Genomic DNA, 15,564 nt, shown 5'->3' on the forward strand with positions numbered 1-15,564 from the left:
AATTGTTTATAATGGGAGGGGGTTTGATACAGTGGGATTGTTTACAATGGGAGAGGGTTTGGTACAGTGGAAGTGTTTACAATGGGAGGGGGTTCGGTACAGTGGGATTGTTTATAATGTGAGGGGGTTTGGTACAGTGGGATTGTTTACAATGTCAGGGTGTTCGGTACAGTGGGATTGTTTACAATGGCAGGGAGTTCGGTGCAGTGGGATTGTTTACAATGGGAGAGGGTTCGGTACAGTGGGATTGTTTAGAATGGGAGGGGGTTTGGTACAGTGGGAGTAATTATAATGGGCAAGTGTTCGGTACAGTGGGATCGTTTACAATGGGAGAGGGTTTGGTACAGTGGGATAGTTTACAATGGGAGGGGGTTCGGTACAGTGGGATTGTTTACAATGGGAGAGGATTCGGTACAGTGGGATTGTTTATAATGGGAGGGGGTTTTGTACAGTGGGATTGTTTACAATGGGAGGGGGTTCGTGCAGTGGGACTGTTTACTAAGGCAGGGGGTTTGGTACAGTGGGATTGTTTACAATGGGAGAGGGTTCGGTACAGTGGGACTGTTTACAATGGGAGAGGGTTTGGTACAGTGGGATTGTTTACAATGGGAGGGGGTTTGATACAGTGGGAGTGGTTATAATGGGAGGGGGTTCGGTACAGTGGGATTGTTTACAATGGGAGGGGGTTTGATACAGTGGGAGTGGTTATAATGGGAGGGGGTTCGGTACAGTGGGATTGTTTACAGTGGTAGGGGGTTCGGTACAGTGGGATTGTTTATAATGGCAGTGGGTTCGGTACAGTGGGATTGTTTACAATGGGAGAGGGTTCGGTACAGTGGGATTGTTTACAATGGGAGAGGGTTCGGTACAGTGGGATTGTTTACAATGGGAGGAGGTTTGGTACAGTGGGAGTGTTTACAATTGCAGGGGGTTTGGTTACAGTGGGATTGTTTACAATAGGAGAGGGTTTGGTACAGTGGGATTGTTTACAATGGGAGAGGGTGAGTTCAGTGGGAGTGTTTACAGTGGGAGAGGGTTCAGTACAATGGGAGTGTTTACAATGGGAGAGGGTTCAGTACAATGGGAGTGTTTACAAAGGGAGGGTGTTTGGTTACAGTGGGATTGTTTATAATGGGCAAGGGTTCGGTACAATGGGATTGTTTAGAATGGGAGAGGGTTTGGTACAGTGGGATTGTTTCCAATGGGAGGGGGTTTGGTACAGTGGGATTGTTTGCAATGGGAAAGGGTTTGGTACAGTGGGATTGTTTATAATGGGAGAGTGTTTGGTACAGTTGGATTGTTTAAAATGGGAGAGGGTTCGGTACAGTGGGATTGTTTACAATGGGAGGGGATTCAGTATTGTGGGATTGTTTACAATGGGAGAGGGTTTGGTACAGTGGGATTGTTTACAATGGGAGGGGGTTTGGTACAGTGGGATTGTTTATAATGGGAAAGGGTTCGGTACAGTGGGATTGTTTACAATGGGAGAGTTTACAATGGGAAAGGGTTTGGTACAGTGGGATTGTTTACAATGGGAGAGGGTTCGGTACAGTGGGATTGTTTACAATCGGAGAGGGTTTGGTACAGTGGGATTGTTTACAATGGGAGGGGGTTCGTGCAGTGGGACTGTTTATAATTGGAGGGGGTTTTGTACAGTGGGATTGTTTACAATGGGAGGGGGTTCGTGCAGTGGGACTGTTTACTAAGGCAGGGGGTTTGGTACAGTGGGATTGTTTACAATGGGAGAGGGTTCGGTACAGTGGGACTGTTTACAATGGGAGAGGATTTGGTACAGTGGGATTGTTTACATTGGAGGGGGTTCGGCACAGTGGGATTGTTTACAATGGGAGAGGGTGAGTTCAGTGGGAGTGTTTACAATGGGAGAGGGTGGGTTCAATGTAAGTGCTTACAATGGGAGAGAGAGGGTACAGTGGGAGTGGTTACAATGGGAGAGGGTTCAGTACAATGGGAGTGTTTACAATGGGAGAGGGTTCGGTACAATGGGAGTGTTTACAATGGGAGGGGGTTCACTATAATGGGAGTGTTTGGTAAAATGGGATTGTTTACCATGGGAGAGGGTTCGGTGCAATGGGAGTGTTTACAATGGCTGGGGGTTCGGTACAGTGGGACTGTTTACAATGGGAGAGGATTTGGTACAGTGGGATTGTTTACAATGGGAGAGGGTTTGGTACAGTGGGATTGTTTACAATGGGAGGGGGTTCGGTACAGTGGGATAGTTTACAATGGGAGAGGGTTTGGTACAGTGGGATTGTTTACAATGGCAGGGGGTTTGGTACAGTGGGAGAGGGTTCGGTACAGTGGGATTGTTGACAATGGCAGGGGGTTTGGCACAGTGGGATTGTTTACAATGGCAGGGGGTTTGGCACAGTGGGATTGTTTACAATGGGAGGAGGTTTGGTACAGTGGGAGTGTTTAGAATGGGAGGGGGTTCGCTATAATGGGAGTGTTTACAATATGGTGGGGGTTCGGTATTGTGGGATTGTTTACAATGGGAGAGGGTTCGGTACAGTGGAATTGTTTATAATGGGAGAGGGTTCGGTACAGTGGGATTGTTTACAATGGGAGAGGATTTGGTGCAGTCGGATTGTTTACAATGGGAGAGGGTTTGGTACATTGGGATTGTTTAAAATGGGAGGGGATTCAGTATTGTGGGATTGTTTACAATGGGAGAGGGTTCGGTAGAGTGGGATTGTTTATAATGGGAAAGGGTTCGGTACAGTGGGATTGTTTACAGTGGGAGAGGGTTTGGTACAGTGGGATTGTTTCCAATGGGAAAGGATTCGGTACATTGGGATTTTTTATAATGGGAAAGGGTTCGGTACAGTGGGATTGTTTACAATGGGAGGGGGTTTGGTACAGTGGGATTGTTTACAATGGGAAACGGTTCGGTACAGTGGGATTGTTTACAATGGGAGAGGGTTCAGTACAGTGGGATTGTTTACAATGGGAGAGGGTTTGGTACAGTGGGATTGTTTACAATGGGAGAGGGTTCGGTACAGTGGGATTGATTACAATGGGAGAGGGTTCGGTACAGTGGGATTGTTTACAATGGGAGAGGGTTTGGTACAGTGGGATTGTTTATCATGGGAGAGGGTTCGGTACAGTGGGATTGTTTACAATGGGAGAGGGTTCGGTACAGTGGGATTGTTTACAATGGGAGAGGGTTCAGTACAGTGGGAGTGTGTATAATGGGAGGGTGTTCGGTACAGTGGGATTGTTTACAATCTTAGGGGGTTCGGTACAGTGGGATTGTTTATAATGGGAGGGGGTTCGGTACAGTTGGATTGTTTACAATGGCAGGTGGGTCGGCACAGTGGGATTGTTTACAATGGCAGGGGGTTCGGTACAGTTGGATTGTTTACAATGGGAGAGGGTTCGGCCCAGTGGGATTGTTTACAATGGCAGGCGGTTAGGCACAGTGGGATTGTTTACAATGGGAGGGGGTTTTGTACAGTGGGATTGTTTACAATGGGAGGGGGTTCGTGCAGTGGGACTGTTTACTAAGGCAGGGGGTTTGGTACAGTGGGATTGTTTACAATGGGAGAGGGTTCGGTACAGTGGGACTGTTTACAATGGGAGAGGGTTCGGTACAGTGGGATTGTTTACATTGGAGGGGGTTCGGCAAAGTGGGATTGTTTACAATGGGAGAGGGTGAGTTCAGTGGGAGTGTTTACAATGGGAGAGGGTGGGTTCAATGTAAGTGCTTACAATGGGAGAGAGAGGGTACAGTGGGAGTGGTTACAATGGGAGGGGGTTCGGTACAGTGGGATTGTTTACAATGGGAGAGGGTTTGGTACAGTGGGATTGTTTACAATGGCAGGGGGTTTGGTACAGTGGGAGAGGGTTCGGTACAGTGGGATTGTTGACAATGGCAGGGGGTTTGGCACAGTGGGATTGTTTACAATGGCAGGGGGTTTGGCACAGTGGGATTGTTTACAATGGGAGGAGGTTTGGTACAGTGGGAGTGTTTAGAATGGGAGGGGGTTCGCTATAATGGGAGTGTTTACAATATGTTGGGGGTTCGGTATTGTGGGATTGTTTACAATGGGAGAGGGTTCGGTACAGTGGAATTGTTTATAATGGGAGAGGGTTCGGTACAGTGGGATTGTTTACAATGGGAGAGGATTTGGTGCAGTCGGATTGTTTACAATGGGAGAGGGTTTGGTACATTGGGATTGTTTAAAATGGGAGGGGATTCAGTATTGTGGGATTGTTTACAATGGGAGAGGGTTCGGTAGAGTGGGATTGTTTATAATGGGAAAGGGTTCGGTACAGTGGGATTGTTTACAGTGGGAGAGGGTTTGGTACAGTGGGATTGTTTCCAATGGGAAAGGATTCGGTACAGTGGGATTGTTTATAATGGGAAAGGGTTCGGTACAGTGGGATTGTTTACAATGGGAGGGGGTTCGGTACAGTGGGATTGTTTACAATGGGAGAGGGTTTGGTACAGTGGGATTGTTTACAATGGGAAACGGTTCGGTACAGTGGGATTGTTTACAATGGGAGAGGGTTCAGTACAGTGGGAGTGTGTATAATGGGAGGGTGTTCGGTACAGTGGGATTGTTTACAATCTTAGGGGGTTCGGTACAGTGGGACTGTTTATAATGGGAGGGGGTTCGGTACAGTTGGATTGTTTACAATGGCAGGTGGGTCGGCACAGTGGAATTGTTTAGAATGGCAGGGGGTTTGGTATAGTGGGATTGTTTACAATGGGAGAGGGTTCGGCCCAGTGGGATTGTTTACAATGGCAGGCGGTTAGGCACAGTGGGATTGTTTACAATGGCAGGGGGTTTGGTTCAGTGCGAGTGTTTACAATGGGAGAGGGTGGGTACAGTGGGAGTGTTTACAATGGGAGAGGGTTCAGTAGAATGGGAGTGTTTACAATGGGAGGGGGTTCGGTACAATGGGTGTGTTTACAATGGGAGGGGGTTCGGTACAATGGGAGTGTTTACAATGGGAGGGGGTTCGCTATAATGGGAATGTTTACAATGGGAGGGGGTTTGGTACAATGGGATTGTTTACAATGGGAGGAGGTTTGGTATAGTGGGAGTGTTCACAATGGGAGAGGGTTCAGTACAATGGGAGTGTTTACAATGGGAGAGAGTGGGTACAGTGGGAGTGTTCACAATGGGAGAGGGTTCAGTACAATGGGAGTGTTTACAATGGGAGAGAGTGGGTACAGTGGGAGTGTTCACAATGGGAGGAGGTTTGGTACAGTGGGAGTGTTTACAATTGCAGGGGGTTTGGTTACAGTGGGAGTGTTTACAATGGGAGCAGGATTGGTACAGTGGGATTGTTTACAATGGGAGAGGGTTCGGTACAGTGGGATTGTTTACAATGGGAGAGGGTTCGGTACAGTGGGATTGCTTATAATGGGAGGGGGTTTGGTACAGTGACTGTTTACAATGGGAGAGGGTTCGGTACAATGGGATTGTTTACAATGGGAGAGGGTTTGGTACAGTGGAATTGTTTATAATGGGAGGGGGTTTGATACAGTGGGATTGTTTACAATGGGAGAGGGTTTGGTACAGTGGAAGTGTTTACAATGGGAGGGGGTTCGGTACAGTGGGATTGTTTATAATGTGAGGGGGTTTGGTACAGTGGGATTGTTTACAATGTCAGGGTGTTCGGTACAGTGGGATTGTTTACAATGGCAGGGAGTTCGGTGCAGTGGGATTGTTTACAATGGGAGAGGGTTCGGTACAGTGGGATTGTTTAGAATGGGAGGGGGTTTGGTACAGTGGGAGTAATTATAATGGGAAAGTGTTCGGTACAGTGGGATCGTTTACAATGGGAGAGGGTTTGGTACAGTGGGATAGTTTACAATGGGAGGGGGTTCGGTACAGTGGGATTGTTTACAATGGGAGAGGATTCGGTACAGTGGGATTGTTTATAATGGGAGGGGGTTTTGTACAGTGGGATTGTTTACAATGGGAGGGGGTTCGTGCAGTGGGACTGTTTACTAAGGCAGGGGGTTTGGTACAGTGGGATTGTTTACAATGGGAGAGGGTTCGGTACAGTGGGACTGTTTACAATGGGAGAGGGTTTGGTACAGTGGGATTGTTTACAATGGGAGGGGGTTTGATACAGTGGGAGTGGTTATAATGGGAGGGGGTTCGGTACAGTGGGATTGTTTACAATGGGAGGGGGTTTGATACAGTGGGAGTGGTTATAATGGGAGGGGGTTCGGTACAGTGGGATTGTTTACAGTGGTAGGGGGTTCGGTACAGTGGGATTGTTTATAATGGCAGTGGGTTCGGTACAGTGGGATTGTTTACAATGGGAGAGGGTTCGGTACAGTGGGATTGTTTACAATGGGAGAGGGTTCGGTACAGTGGGATTGTTTACAATGGGAGGAGGTTTGGTACAGTGGGAGTGTTTACAATTGCAGGGGGTTTGGTTACAGTGGGATTGTTTACAATAGGAGAGGGTTTGGTACAGTGGGATTGTTTACAATGGGAGAGGGTGAGTTCAGTGGGAGTGTTTACAGTGGGAGAGGGTTCAGTACAATGGGAGTGTTTACAATGGGAGAGGGTTCAGTACAATGGGAGTGTTTACAAAGGGAGGGTGTTTGGTTACAGTGGGATTGTTTATAATGGGCAAGGGTTCGGTACAATGGGATTGTTTAGAATGGGAGAGGGTTTGGTACAGTGGGATTGTTTCCAATGGGAGGGGGTTTGGTACAGTGGGATTGTTTGCAATGGGAAAGGGTTTGGTACAGTGGGATTGTTTATAATGGGAGAGTGTTTGGTACAGTTGGATTGTTTAAAATGGGAGAGGGTTCGGTACAGTGGGATTGTTTACAATGGGAGGGGATTCAGTATTGTGGGATTGTTTACAATGGGAGAGGGTTTGGTACAGTGGGATTGTTTACAATGGGAGGGGGTTTGGTACAGTGGGATTGTTTATAATGGGAAAGGGTTCGGTACAGTGGGATTGTTTACAATGGGAGAGTTTACAATGGGAAAGGGTTTGGTACAGTGGGATTGTTTACAATGGGAGAGGGTTCGGTACAGTGGGATTGTTTACAATGGGAGGAGGTTTGGTACAGTGGGAGTGTTTACAATTGCAGGGGGTTCGGTACAGTGGGATTGTTTACAATGGGAGGAGGTTTGGTACAGTGGGAGTGTTTACAATTGCAGGGGGTTTGGTACAGTGGGATTGTTTACAATGGGAGAGGGTGAGTTCAGTGGGAGTGTTTACAGTGGGAGAGGGTGGGTACAATGGGAGTGTTTACAATGGGAGAGATTGGGTACAGTGGGAGTGTTTACAATGGCAGGGGGTTCAGTACAATGGGAGTGTTTACAATGGGAGGGGGTTTGGTACAGTGGGAGTGTTTATAATGGGAGAGGGTTTGGTACAGTGGGATTGTTTATAATGGGAAAGGGTTCGGTACAATGGGATTGTTTAGAATGGGAGAGGGTTTGGTACAGTGGGATTGTTTACAATGGGAGGTGGTTTGGTACAGTGGGATTGTTTACAATGGGAGACTGTTTGGTACAGTGGGATTGTTTAAAATTGGAGAGATTTCGGTACAGTGGGATTGTTTACAATGGGAGGGGATTCAGTATTGTGGCATTGTTTACAATGGGAGGGGGTTCGGTACAGTGGGACTGTTTATAATGGGAGAGGGTTTGGTACAGTGGGATTGTTTACATTGGAGGGGGTTCGGCACAGTGGGATTGTTTACAATCGGAAAGGGTTTGGTACAGTGGGATTGTTTACAATGGGAGAGGGTTCGGTACAGTGGGATTGTTTACAATGGCAGGGGATCGGTACAGTGGGATTGTTTACAATGGGAGAGGGTTCGGTACAGTGGGATTGTTTACAATGGGAGAGGGTTCGGTACAGTGGGATTGTTTACAATGGCAGGGGGTTCGGTATAGTGGGACTGTTTATAATGGGAGGGGGTTTGGTACAGTTGGATTGTTTACAATGGGAGAGAGTGGGTACAGTGGGAATGTTTACAATGGGAGAGGGTTCAGTACAATGGGAGTGTTTACAATGGAAGGTGGTTTGGTACAATGGGAGTGTTTACAATGGGAGGGGGTTCGCTATAATGGGAGTGTTTACAATGGGAGGAGGTTCGGTACAGTGCGATTGTTTACAATGGCTGGGGGTTTGGTTCCAATGGGATTGTTTATAATGGGAGAGGGTTTGGTACAGTGGGATTGTTTAGAGAGAGCGCGAATGGAAAGCCTTTGGGTTTTTTTTTTACACTCACCGTCCAATCCACCGTGCTGCGTACTTCACGATCCGAATCCTGTCGAAGTGCAACGTTTGCGTTTGGTTGAGCAACCAGATGTTGAAGCCCAGATTTAGCAATGGCTTTTCTGAAATAAATCAGAGAATGGTATTTTTGTCCTGGTCTCCATTTTTCATCTATTACCTGAAATAGTGCACACTGTTTTTCTCAAAAGCAGCAAAACAGTTACTCCTTTCCGCAATTCTTATTGCTACATGCGCAGCATGTTGTAACTCGGTAGTTGATTCTTACACACCTCGTGTCAGATACTGTTCAGTATAACACTATTATTGTGTCCAAGTCTGACACTGAAGTCATTTGAATTTCATTCACTGGGTGACAAGTAGGACAAACTAACCTACTCATAGCGAAACTATGGCCTTATACCCCTCCTAAGATCGATTTCAAAGGACATTCTAATCAAATAGGCTGTTAAACCGACCCATTAGGTTAAAACTAGTTCCCATTTTTGGCTTTATCAGCAATACAGCGACTTCCCAAAAACCTCTCCAGTATTTGGCAATGGGTCAAATTTTGGCAGAGCTCAATACTCCTCCACGTTTGTCTTTCCTCATTGTAGTTGCTTTTTTTTTAAAAAATATTTCAATTGCACAAATCCATTTCAAAAGTTGAAGAACAGTAGTGGATTGACATTGCGAATTAGACATTTGGGTGATCACGCAAAACAAGCACCTTTATCCCAAACAGGTGCACTATTTACCCCGGGCGGATGCTTCTTTGAGTATGACATGCACCCTTCTGATGCTGACACCTCACCAACAACATTGCTGCACAGACAACGGGCCTCTCAGTAGCTAGAATGAACACTGGGCAACTCCCAGCGTCAACGGCAAAATAGATGCTGGTGCTCAGGCCAAAATTCGACAGGAAAACAATCAATATCCCTGCCAGAATGGTAGCCTACATGCAAAGAGGCATTATTTTCAGATAATACACCTTGTGAGCACAACTGAAGAGGAACAAAGCAATTTGTATCTTGCCATGATAAAACAACACACAATATTCTGTGCATATTGTCAGTGGGCAAGGACATGGGATGTGTACCTATTGTTTAGCATTAGAATGGGATTATGCAAACATTTGATGTGCATAAGGCTACCATGAGATATCGGAGCAGAAGCAGCCTTTTGGTTCGAGTCTCACTACCATTCAATGGGAATGCGCCTGAGTACAACATTTACATTAGAATACCGAACATGATAAAGGTGAGGAAATTTCTTAACACAGGAATGCAGCGTTTCTCATCTGTTGAAAGTGCATATACTGTAAAAGAGAAAGCAAATGCCAGTGTTTTCAACTTGAAGATCGTCTGCTGCATAAGAAAGTTTAAAGATCATTAGAAAATGGTGGTGTCAGAAATCTCACTGTATCCCAAAGAAGCTTGCACTGCAAATCCCCAAAGCCAACAGATATCAGCCTTAGGGAGCTGCGGATTGCTTCCTTCCTGACAGTGATGAAAGGAGCTTCCCGCTCAGCCCGCTTTTGAATCACATCAAGACCTTTAGTGACTCGGGCTGAATTGCTGTTACTAAATACAGTCATCGACCTCTCTCCCACAGACATCACATTACTTGTGCGACAAGAAATCTTCTCCCGAAGGGTTAAGTTCTGAGAAGGGTACTTGATGAGAAGTGGTGAATTCAAAAATGCAGAAGAAGGTGTGTAAGAAGGGAAATATGCTACAAACCAGGACTTACTGCTCTAGGAAATATCCCAGAGAGTATTAATTTGTGCAAAAAGCAGCAGAGGAAAGTCCTCTTGTTATAAAACAAGACCCAGTTCCCAGCATTTAATCAGTCTGTGGGGTGTTGGTGGGGATTGGTGGAGACCAAGACCAATCCACGGTTAAAATAAAGCTCATCACCTCCTCACATTGACGTCTGCTTGAGGGGAGTTTGGGTAAATTTGCCAGGTATCAACTCTCCTTAACCCTCTCTGGCCCAATATATGATAGAACAATTCCACCAGTTAGACAACAATGTTGTGAAGCTAGAGGACCTCAGACTTCCAATAGAGGGAGAATATTGCAGACACCCAGCAGCACTGTGAAAGGGAAGCTTGTTGCTACTTACAGATCATTCAGTGTGAAGTTGCTCCACAATGTCAGCCTGTGAGACTTTTTCTGTCGTCATTACCCATGTCCTGAACTAAATGACATGCTTAATTGCAAAAACAACCCAAACTCATCATTTTTTTCCCCCACACTTTTTGAGTTAAACATGTCCTACTTTATTTGTGAATACCTTATCGTGGGATTTGACCTTCTAATTCCGCCGTTTGCTCACTCACTTCTCTTGGTCTTCCTGCAAAACCGCCACCCTTCAGAACAGGAAAGAGGAAAGTGGATTCAGGAGATTCATCATCTCCTCACTTCTATTTATTGACTTGGGAGACAGCATTAAATCTGCAGCAAACGTCTTTCTAACTGCATACAACGCTCTGTGAATAACTTGCCATTAGGAATAAAGAGGAAAATTGACTCGTATGCACCAGCCCAAAATGCAAACTAATTCAACACCATCGTTGAAATAAAGTGAATGCTCTACACTGACCAGGGCAGGACAATCACAGTTGTGAGGGAACTACGAGCAGCTATTGGATTCACATGACAATATGATCCTGATCTCACCTGCTAGTGAAATGAAAACAAGAAATGCCTGCATTCTTTTTTCGGTATCCTGGCTACTACATTTAAAGGAACAAACCGAACAGCTTGTGGGAGACATGGGAACAGAGGAAATTAATTGGTAACACTTCCAACACAGGCACAATGAGGTGAATTGCCTTGCCCCCAGTCCTGACCTGGAGGAAGGTCAAGCTCAAAGAACCCTGAATTTCTATGCCATCACTTAGGGGAAGCAGGAGGCTGGCCTTGACTCAATGTAGGTAAGCTAGCTGTTTGCCCACAGTACTACAGGCTGTACCATCAGGGTGAGAACAGAGGTATATTTGGGCAAATGACTAGGGGGGGGGGGGGGGGGTGGAGGAGAAGAGAGGAGGAGGAGGATGAGAGGGATAGAGAGAGAGAAAACAAGAATACAATCTACGCCAAGCGCCCACATCTCCCCAACTCGCCACATCTGGGACACACCCTCCCCACCTCCAAAGCAGGAATACATACGAGAGGAAGTTGCTCCACGCCGGGGAATGTTTGGCCGCCGGGCTCCTGTGGATCAAGCGGAGGGAATTTCTGCGAACACCATGCCTCCATCGGGGTGGCAGAGCACGGGACGCCCGCCTGCTGCTCACAGAAGGCTGCCCGCTCCCCATCGACACCAGCTGGTACAGTTCTGGCTCACCGGGAGGGATGCAAGCTGTCACCGAGGTCCGCCGTGTGCCAGGAAGTGGGATGGTGCTGGACCGCCGCCGCTGGCTCCTCCTTTGGTAGTTCCCATGTAACCTGTAGGCCATCTTCCCCACGCAGGCCGACTCAGCTGGGGCCAGGTGGGAGGAGTTCCTCCTCAGGCAGCGAGGGGCCCTCAGGAAAGGCTTTGTGTAGATGGGCTGATAGTGCCAGGCCGACCGCTGGAGTGTCTCTGGCATTCCTGGGGGACCACACCCATCCACTTCCTGGTCACTCCAACTCCTGCCCGCAGACGAAGACTCTGAGATGGCCGAGCCCCCGGAAGAGGAGCAATCGCCATCGGAATCATCAGGGGTAGTGCCCATCCTTGCTCCGTGAGTCGGTTTGGCAGTGCCAGTCTTGCCCTCCTCTTCCTTGCTTATCTGAATGAGGCTAGCCAACAACATGGAGGGCCCAACCAGGTGGCTGTCGATAGTCCGTAGCTTGCCCCCTCGCTTCTGCTGGACTGCGAACCTTGGGTTGAGGTGAAGGGCGGTAGTACTGGACCTGCGACGTGGGCCACTGCTCCTAGACATCCCTCCTCCCAGTCTGGATGCACGAAGGGGCAGCTGCACACTGGACCGGCGCCTCTGCACCAACAACGCCGAGGGCATTCCTACATTCGAACGGCGCCTGACTTTACTGCCGGGCACGGTGCCTCCTGCACACCTACCTGCCCGTCGGCACCGACCAGGCAACCTGACCCCGGGCGCCGTCTTGAAATGCCTCTTGAAAAACGTTTCCATCCTCTGTGACCGTTACCAGAGAGGGGCCAGGTCTGAAAAGAGGTGCAGGTCGGCAAGGGATTCTCCTGTGGAGTGAGGGCTGTTAAAAAGGTAGAGAAGGAGGAATAAGAATAACGTTGGATCGAGCTCACTGCGCAAATGCTCACTGGAGAACAAGCAGATGGGACAGCCCCCTCCTGCACACCGGCCAGTGCTCTCCACCCAGTGTGGTGTGGTGTGGTGTGCTGCACTAGGACCAGACTAATGCTGAGAAAGGATGGGCAAGTTTTGCATTGCCAAGGTGGAATTGTGAGTGTTAGGCACCAAGAGGCTCACAGCAGTGAGGATTAAACAACACTGCTTGGCTTTTACAATCAAATACGCTTTCCCATTTCCTGCAATAAGTCAGCTCTAAACAATTCCAGTTATCACTGAAGAACGTCAGTCAGATTCTGCTCTGAATGGGCCATCAGTATGGCTTTAACTCTTGATCATTTCTGGGCACTGAATGCTATCCTTACCACAATGTCAGAACACTCAACTCAATTAGTTTAGTTGATGTGCATTTTCAGTGCTTCCTCTAAATCCCCACTGCATAGTATACCAGATTTCAAGAGATTAAGCTGCTTATTGAATGTTATCTCATGTCAGTCTGGTTGCACATTATGAAGAGCTAGAGCAGAGAAAGTTAAGGCAAGGCACCTAATCAACATGGTTAAAATGGTGAAGGCTTCGGTAAAGTAAATGAAGAGACGATAGGCAGAATGTAATGCTCTCCATTTCGGTTCATGGGGTTTCGGGAGGTATTTAATCAGGCAGCAGCGTGACAGATATGGGTCTGGGTGAAGACCTTCATCAGTCAACAGATGCCCATTGTGAGGCCTCACTTCACAATCAATGTTCTTCCAGAGGCAGGAAGAGCTCTTGCCACATGTCGAACATGAAAAGCAAATGCTGTCATGGTCACTTGCAGGCTGCAAGAGTGGATCCTTCATCCGATTGAGGGACCGGTATCAGGAAAGGGACCAGGTTGAGAGACACTGCCTTCCACCACACCTCCCCATCCTATCATCACTCAGCTCTGGGCTTGAAGGTCGCAGTGATCCTGGGTCTCAGGTAGCTGCAGTGCCACTCTACCCACTGAGCAACGGACAGCTTCTGTCTCTGACTGGGTGCCAGACTTTAGTGGGGGTGCTCTGTCATTGAAGGGGGATGATGTTGGGGGCTGGATTTCCACCCTTGGGGTCCTGGGCAAAGACCACCATACTCTAGTTAAGAGAATGATCAGATCTCAATTGAGAGAGTCTTCCTGAAAGAAAGTGACACAAGCCTCTCTGCAGCTCACTGGACGGTAAGACTCCAGGTTGCCTCCATTAAATGAGGCCTCATTCCTGATGATGAGCTTTTGCCCAAAACATCAATTCTCCTGCTCCTCGGATGCTCTCTGACCAGCTGCGCTTTGCTAGCACCACACTCTCGACTCTGATCTCCAGCTTCTGCAGTCCTCACTTTTGCCTCCATTAAATATCTGTCCTGATTCCACAGACATGAAGGTAATGGACTAAGGAACACTCATTTAAGATAAAAGAACCAGTTAGAGATGATCAGAGCAAACGGATATCAGCCATTGGAAGGTATGAGGTTAAAGTCCTTTCTTTTCAACAATTTATGCTTTTAAAATCTTGAAGGAATTTACACTTTAATTTCCATAGTAAAACTTTGACTTGAAGGCTGTACAGCATAAGACTCATTACAATATTTTATTTGATGTACATTAACTAAAGGAATGATTGCCATGGTCAATCCCAGATGGGCAACATCTTAGACAATTACAGGGCCCAGTTGTCTTTAGATTGGATGGATCAAGCTCTAACAAATATATTCAGGTACTCAGTGTTTTCCTTCTTTCTCTGACTTCCAGCAAGATACCAGGAGTCAGAAGACTAGGTCCAATACCTTCCTGGGGTACCTCGGAACAGGCAATAAATGTGTCTCGTTCACATGACAAGATTTTTTTCTTTCTGATACTAATAGCAACCAAAACAACTCATGTCTCAGGAGGCAGGGATGAAACAATTCAGAGGGCAATGCCTCTTTGGAATGGTTAGTAACAGAAGATGTGACTAGCTCTTTGGTCTTGGAATGAAGCACATTAGTAACTGGATACAGGCCCCAGCAGAAAGCAAAGGGAAAACGTGCAAAGAGAGGTACTTTAGCTTTTCGTTTTTCTGAAGAGTTTCCAGAGGAAGGAAATACAGTCTTAAAGTTAGAGTTAGAGGGATCCAAAGGAAGAAGTTTTTTTTTTCCCCCCACAAAGATACAAAGAAATATGAAGATTTCTTTCCTGGAAGGCTACAGACACTGGACTAATTAGGACATTCAAGACTGAAGTCATTTGATGCCCTCACCCAATAACAATCTGGGAATAAGGAGACAAAGTAAAAATAAAAGCTCTGTCTCAACTCCAGCTTCATGTTGATTGAATGGCAGAGAAGGCTTGTGTGAACACCCTTCTCCCATCAATAACGTTCACAGATTTATAATTTAGATTAGATTCCCGACAGTGTGGAAACAGGCCCTTCGGCCCAACAAGTCCACATCGACCATCTGAAGAGTAAGCCACCCAGACTCATTTCCCTCTCACTAATGCACCTAACACTATGGACAATTTAGCATGGCCAATTCACCTGACCTGCACATCTTTGGACTGTGGGAGGAAACCGGAGCACCCGGAGGAAACCCACGCAGACACAGGGAGAATGTGCAAACTCCACACAGTCACCCGAGGCTGGAATCAAACCGGGTCCCTGGTGCTGTGAGGCAGCAGTGCTAACCACCAAACCACTCCTAGATTGTCAAGTTGAAAAGGCACCAAAGCGAAGTCATTCTTTGGGAGGTTCTGTCTTAACACAAACTGAAATGTGTTAAGACTGCACACTGAAGCCAGAATGTCAGGCTTTAACCTCAGTTACGAAATTTCTGACACTTGTACAGCTGTGTGTTTCTTTTTACCATGCTGATGTCTTAGCACAGTATTTTACCAGTGGTACTGATTCAAACAGGCTGAATCATTCTCATAGGAGCCTCTGTAGTGCAGGCGGTTCACCAACTGAAATATCAATGGATCTATCTGTTACACCCTAGAATTTTGTGGGGAGCTAGGGAAGTGATCACAGGGCCGCTTGCTGAGATATTAGTATCATCAATAG

General features: G+C 47.0%; 1 protein-coding gene across 8 annotated transcripts in view; it reads right to left on the minus strand.

Annotated features, from left to right (window-relative positions):
• Positions 1 to 15,564, minus strand: part of dgkza (diacylglycerol kinase, zeta a) — a 553,752-nt gene that overhangs the window by 373,761 nt on the left and 164,427 nt on the right. For 6 of the 8 annotated variants that reach the window (XM_087996762.1, XM_087996758.1, XM_087996759.1 and 3 more), the window contains exons 2-3: positions 11,409 to 12,455; positions 8,246 to 8,354 (exon numbers count right to left, since the gene is read on the minus strand). In XM_087996762.1, the coding sequence (XP_087852888.1) occupies positions 8,246 to 8,354; positions 11,409 to 12,376 (1,077 nt within the window). In that variant the 5' untranslated portion in view covers positions 12,377 to 12,455. The remainder of the gene's footprint in view (positions 1 to 8,245; positions 8,355 to 11,408; positions 12,456 to 15,564) is intronic. The other 2 variants (XM_087996765.1, XM_087996764.1) reach the window with 1 other exon arrangement.

The sequence above is a fragment of the Chiloscyllium plagiosum genome, unplaced genomic scaffold (genome assembly GCF_037043375.1).
Source record: "Chiloscyllium plagiosum isolate Xiang-an unplaced genomic scaffold, Cpla_swu_hap1 HiC_scaffold_18, whole genome shotgun sequence".
Taxonomy (NCBI): Eukaryota; Metazoa; Chordata; class Chondrichthyes; order Orectolobiformes; family Hemiscylliidae; genus Chiloscyllium; species Chiloscyllium plagiosum.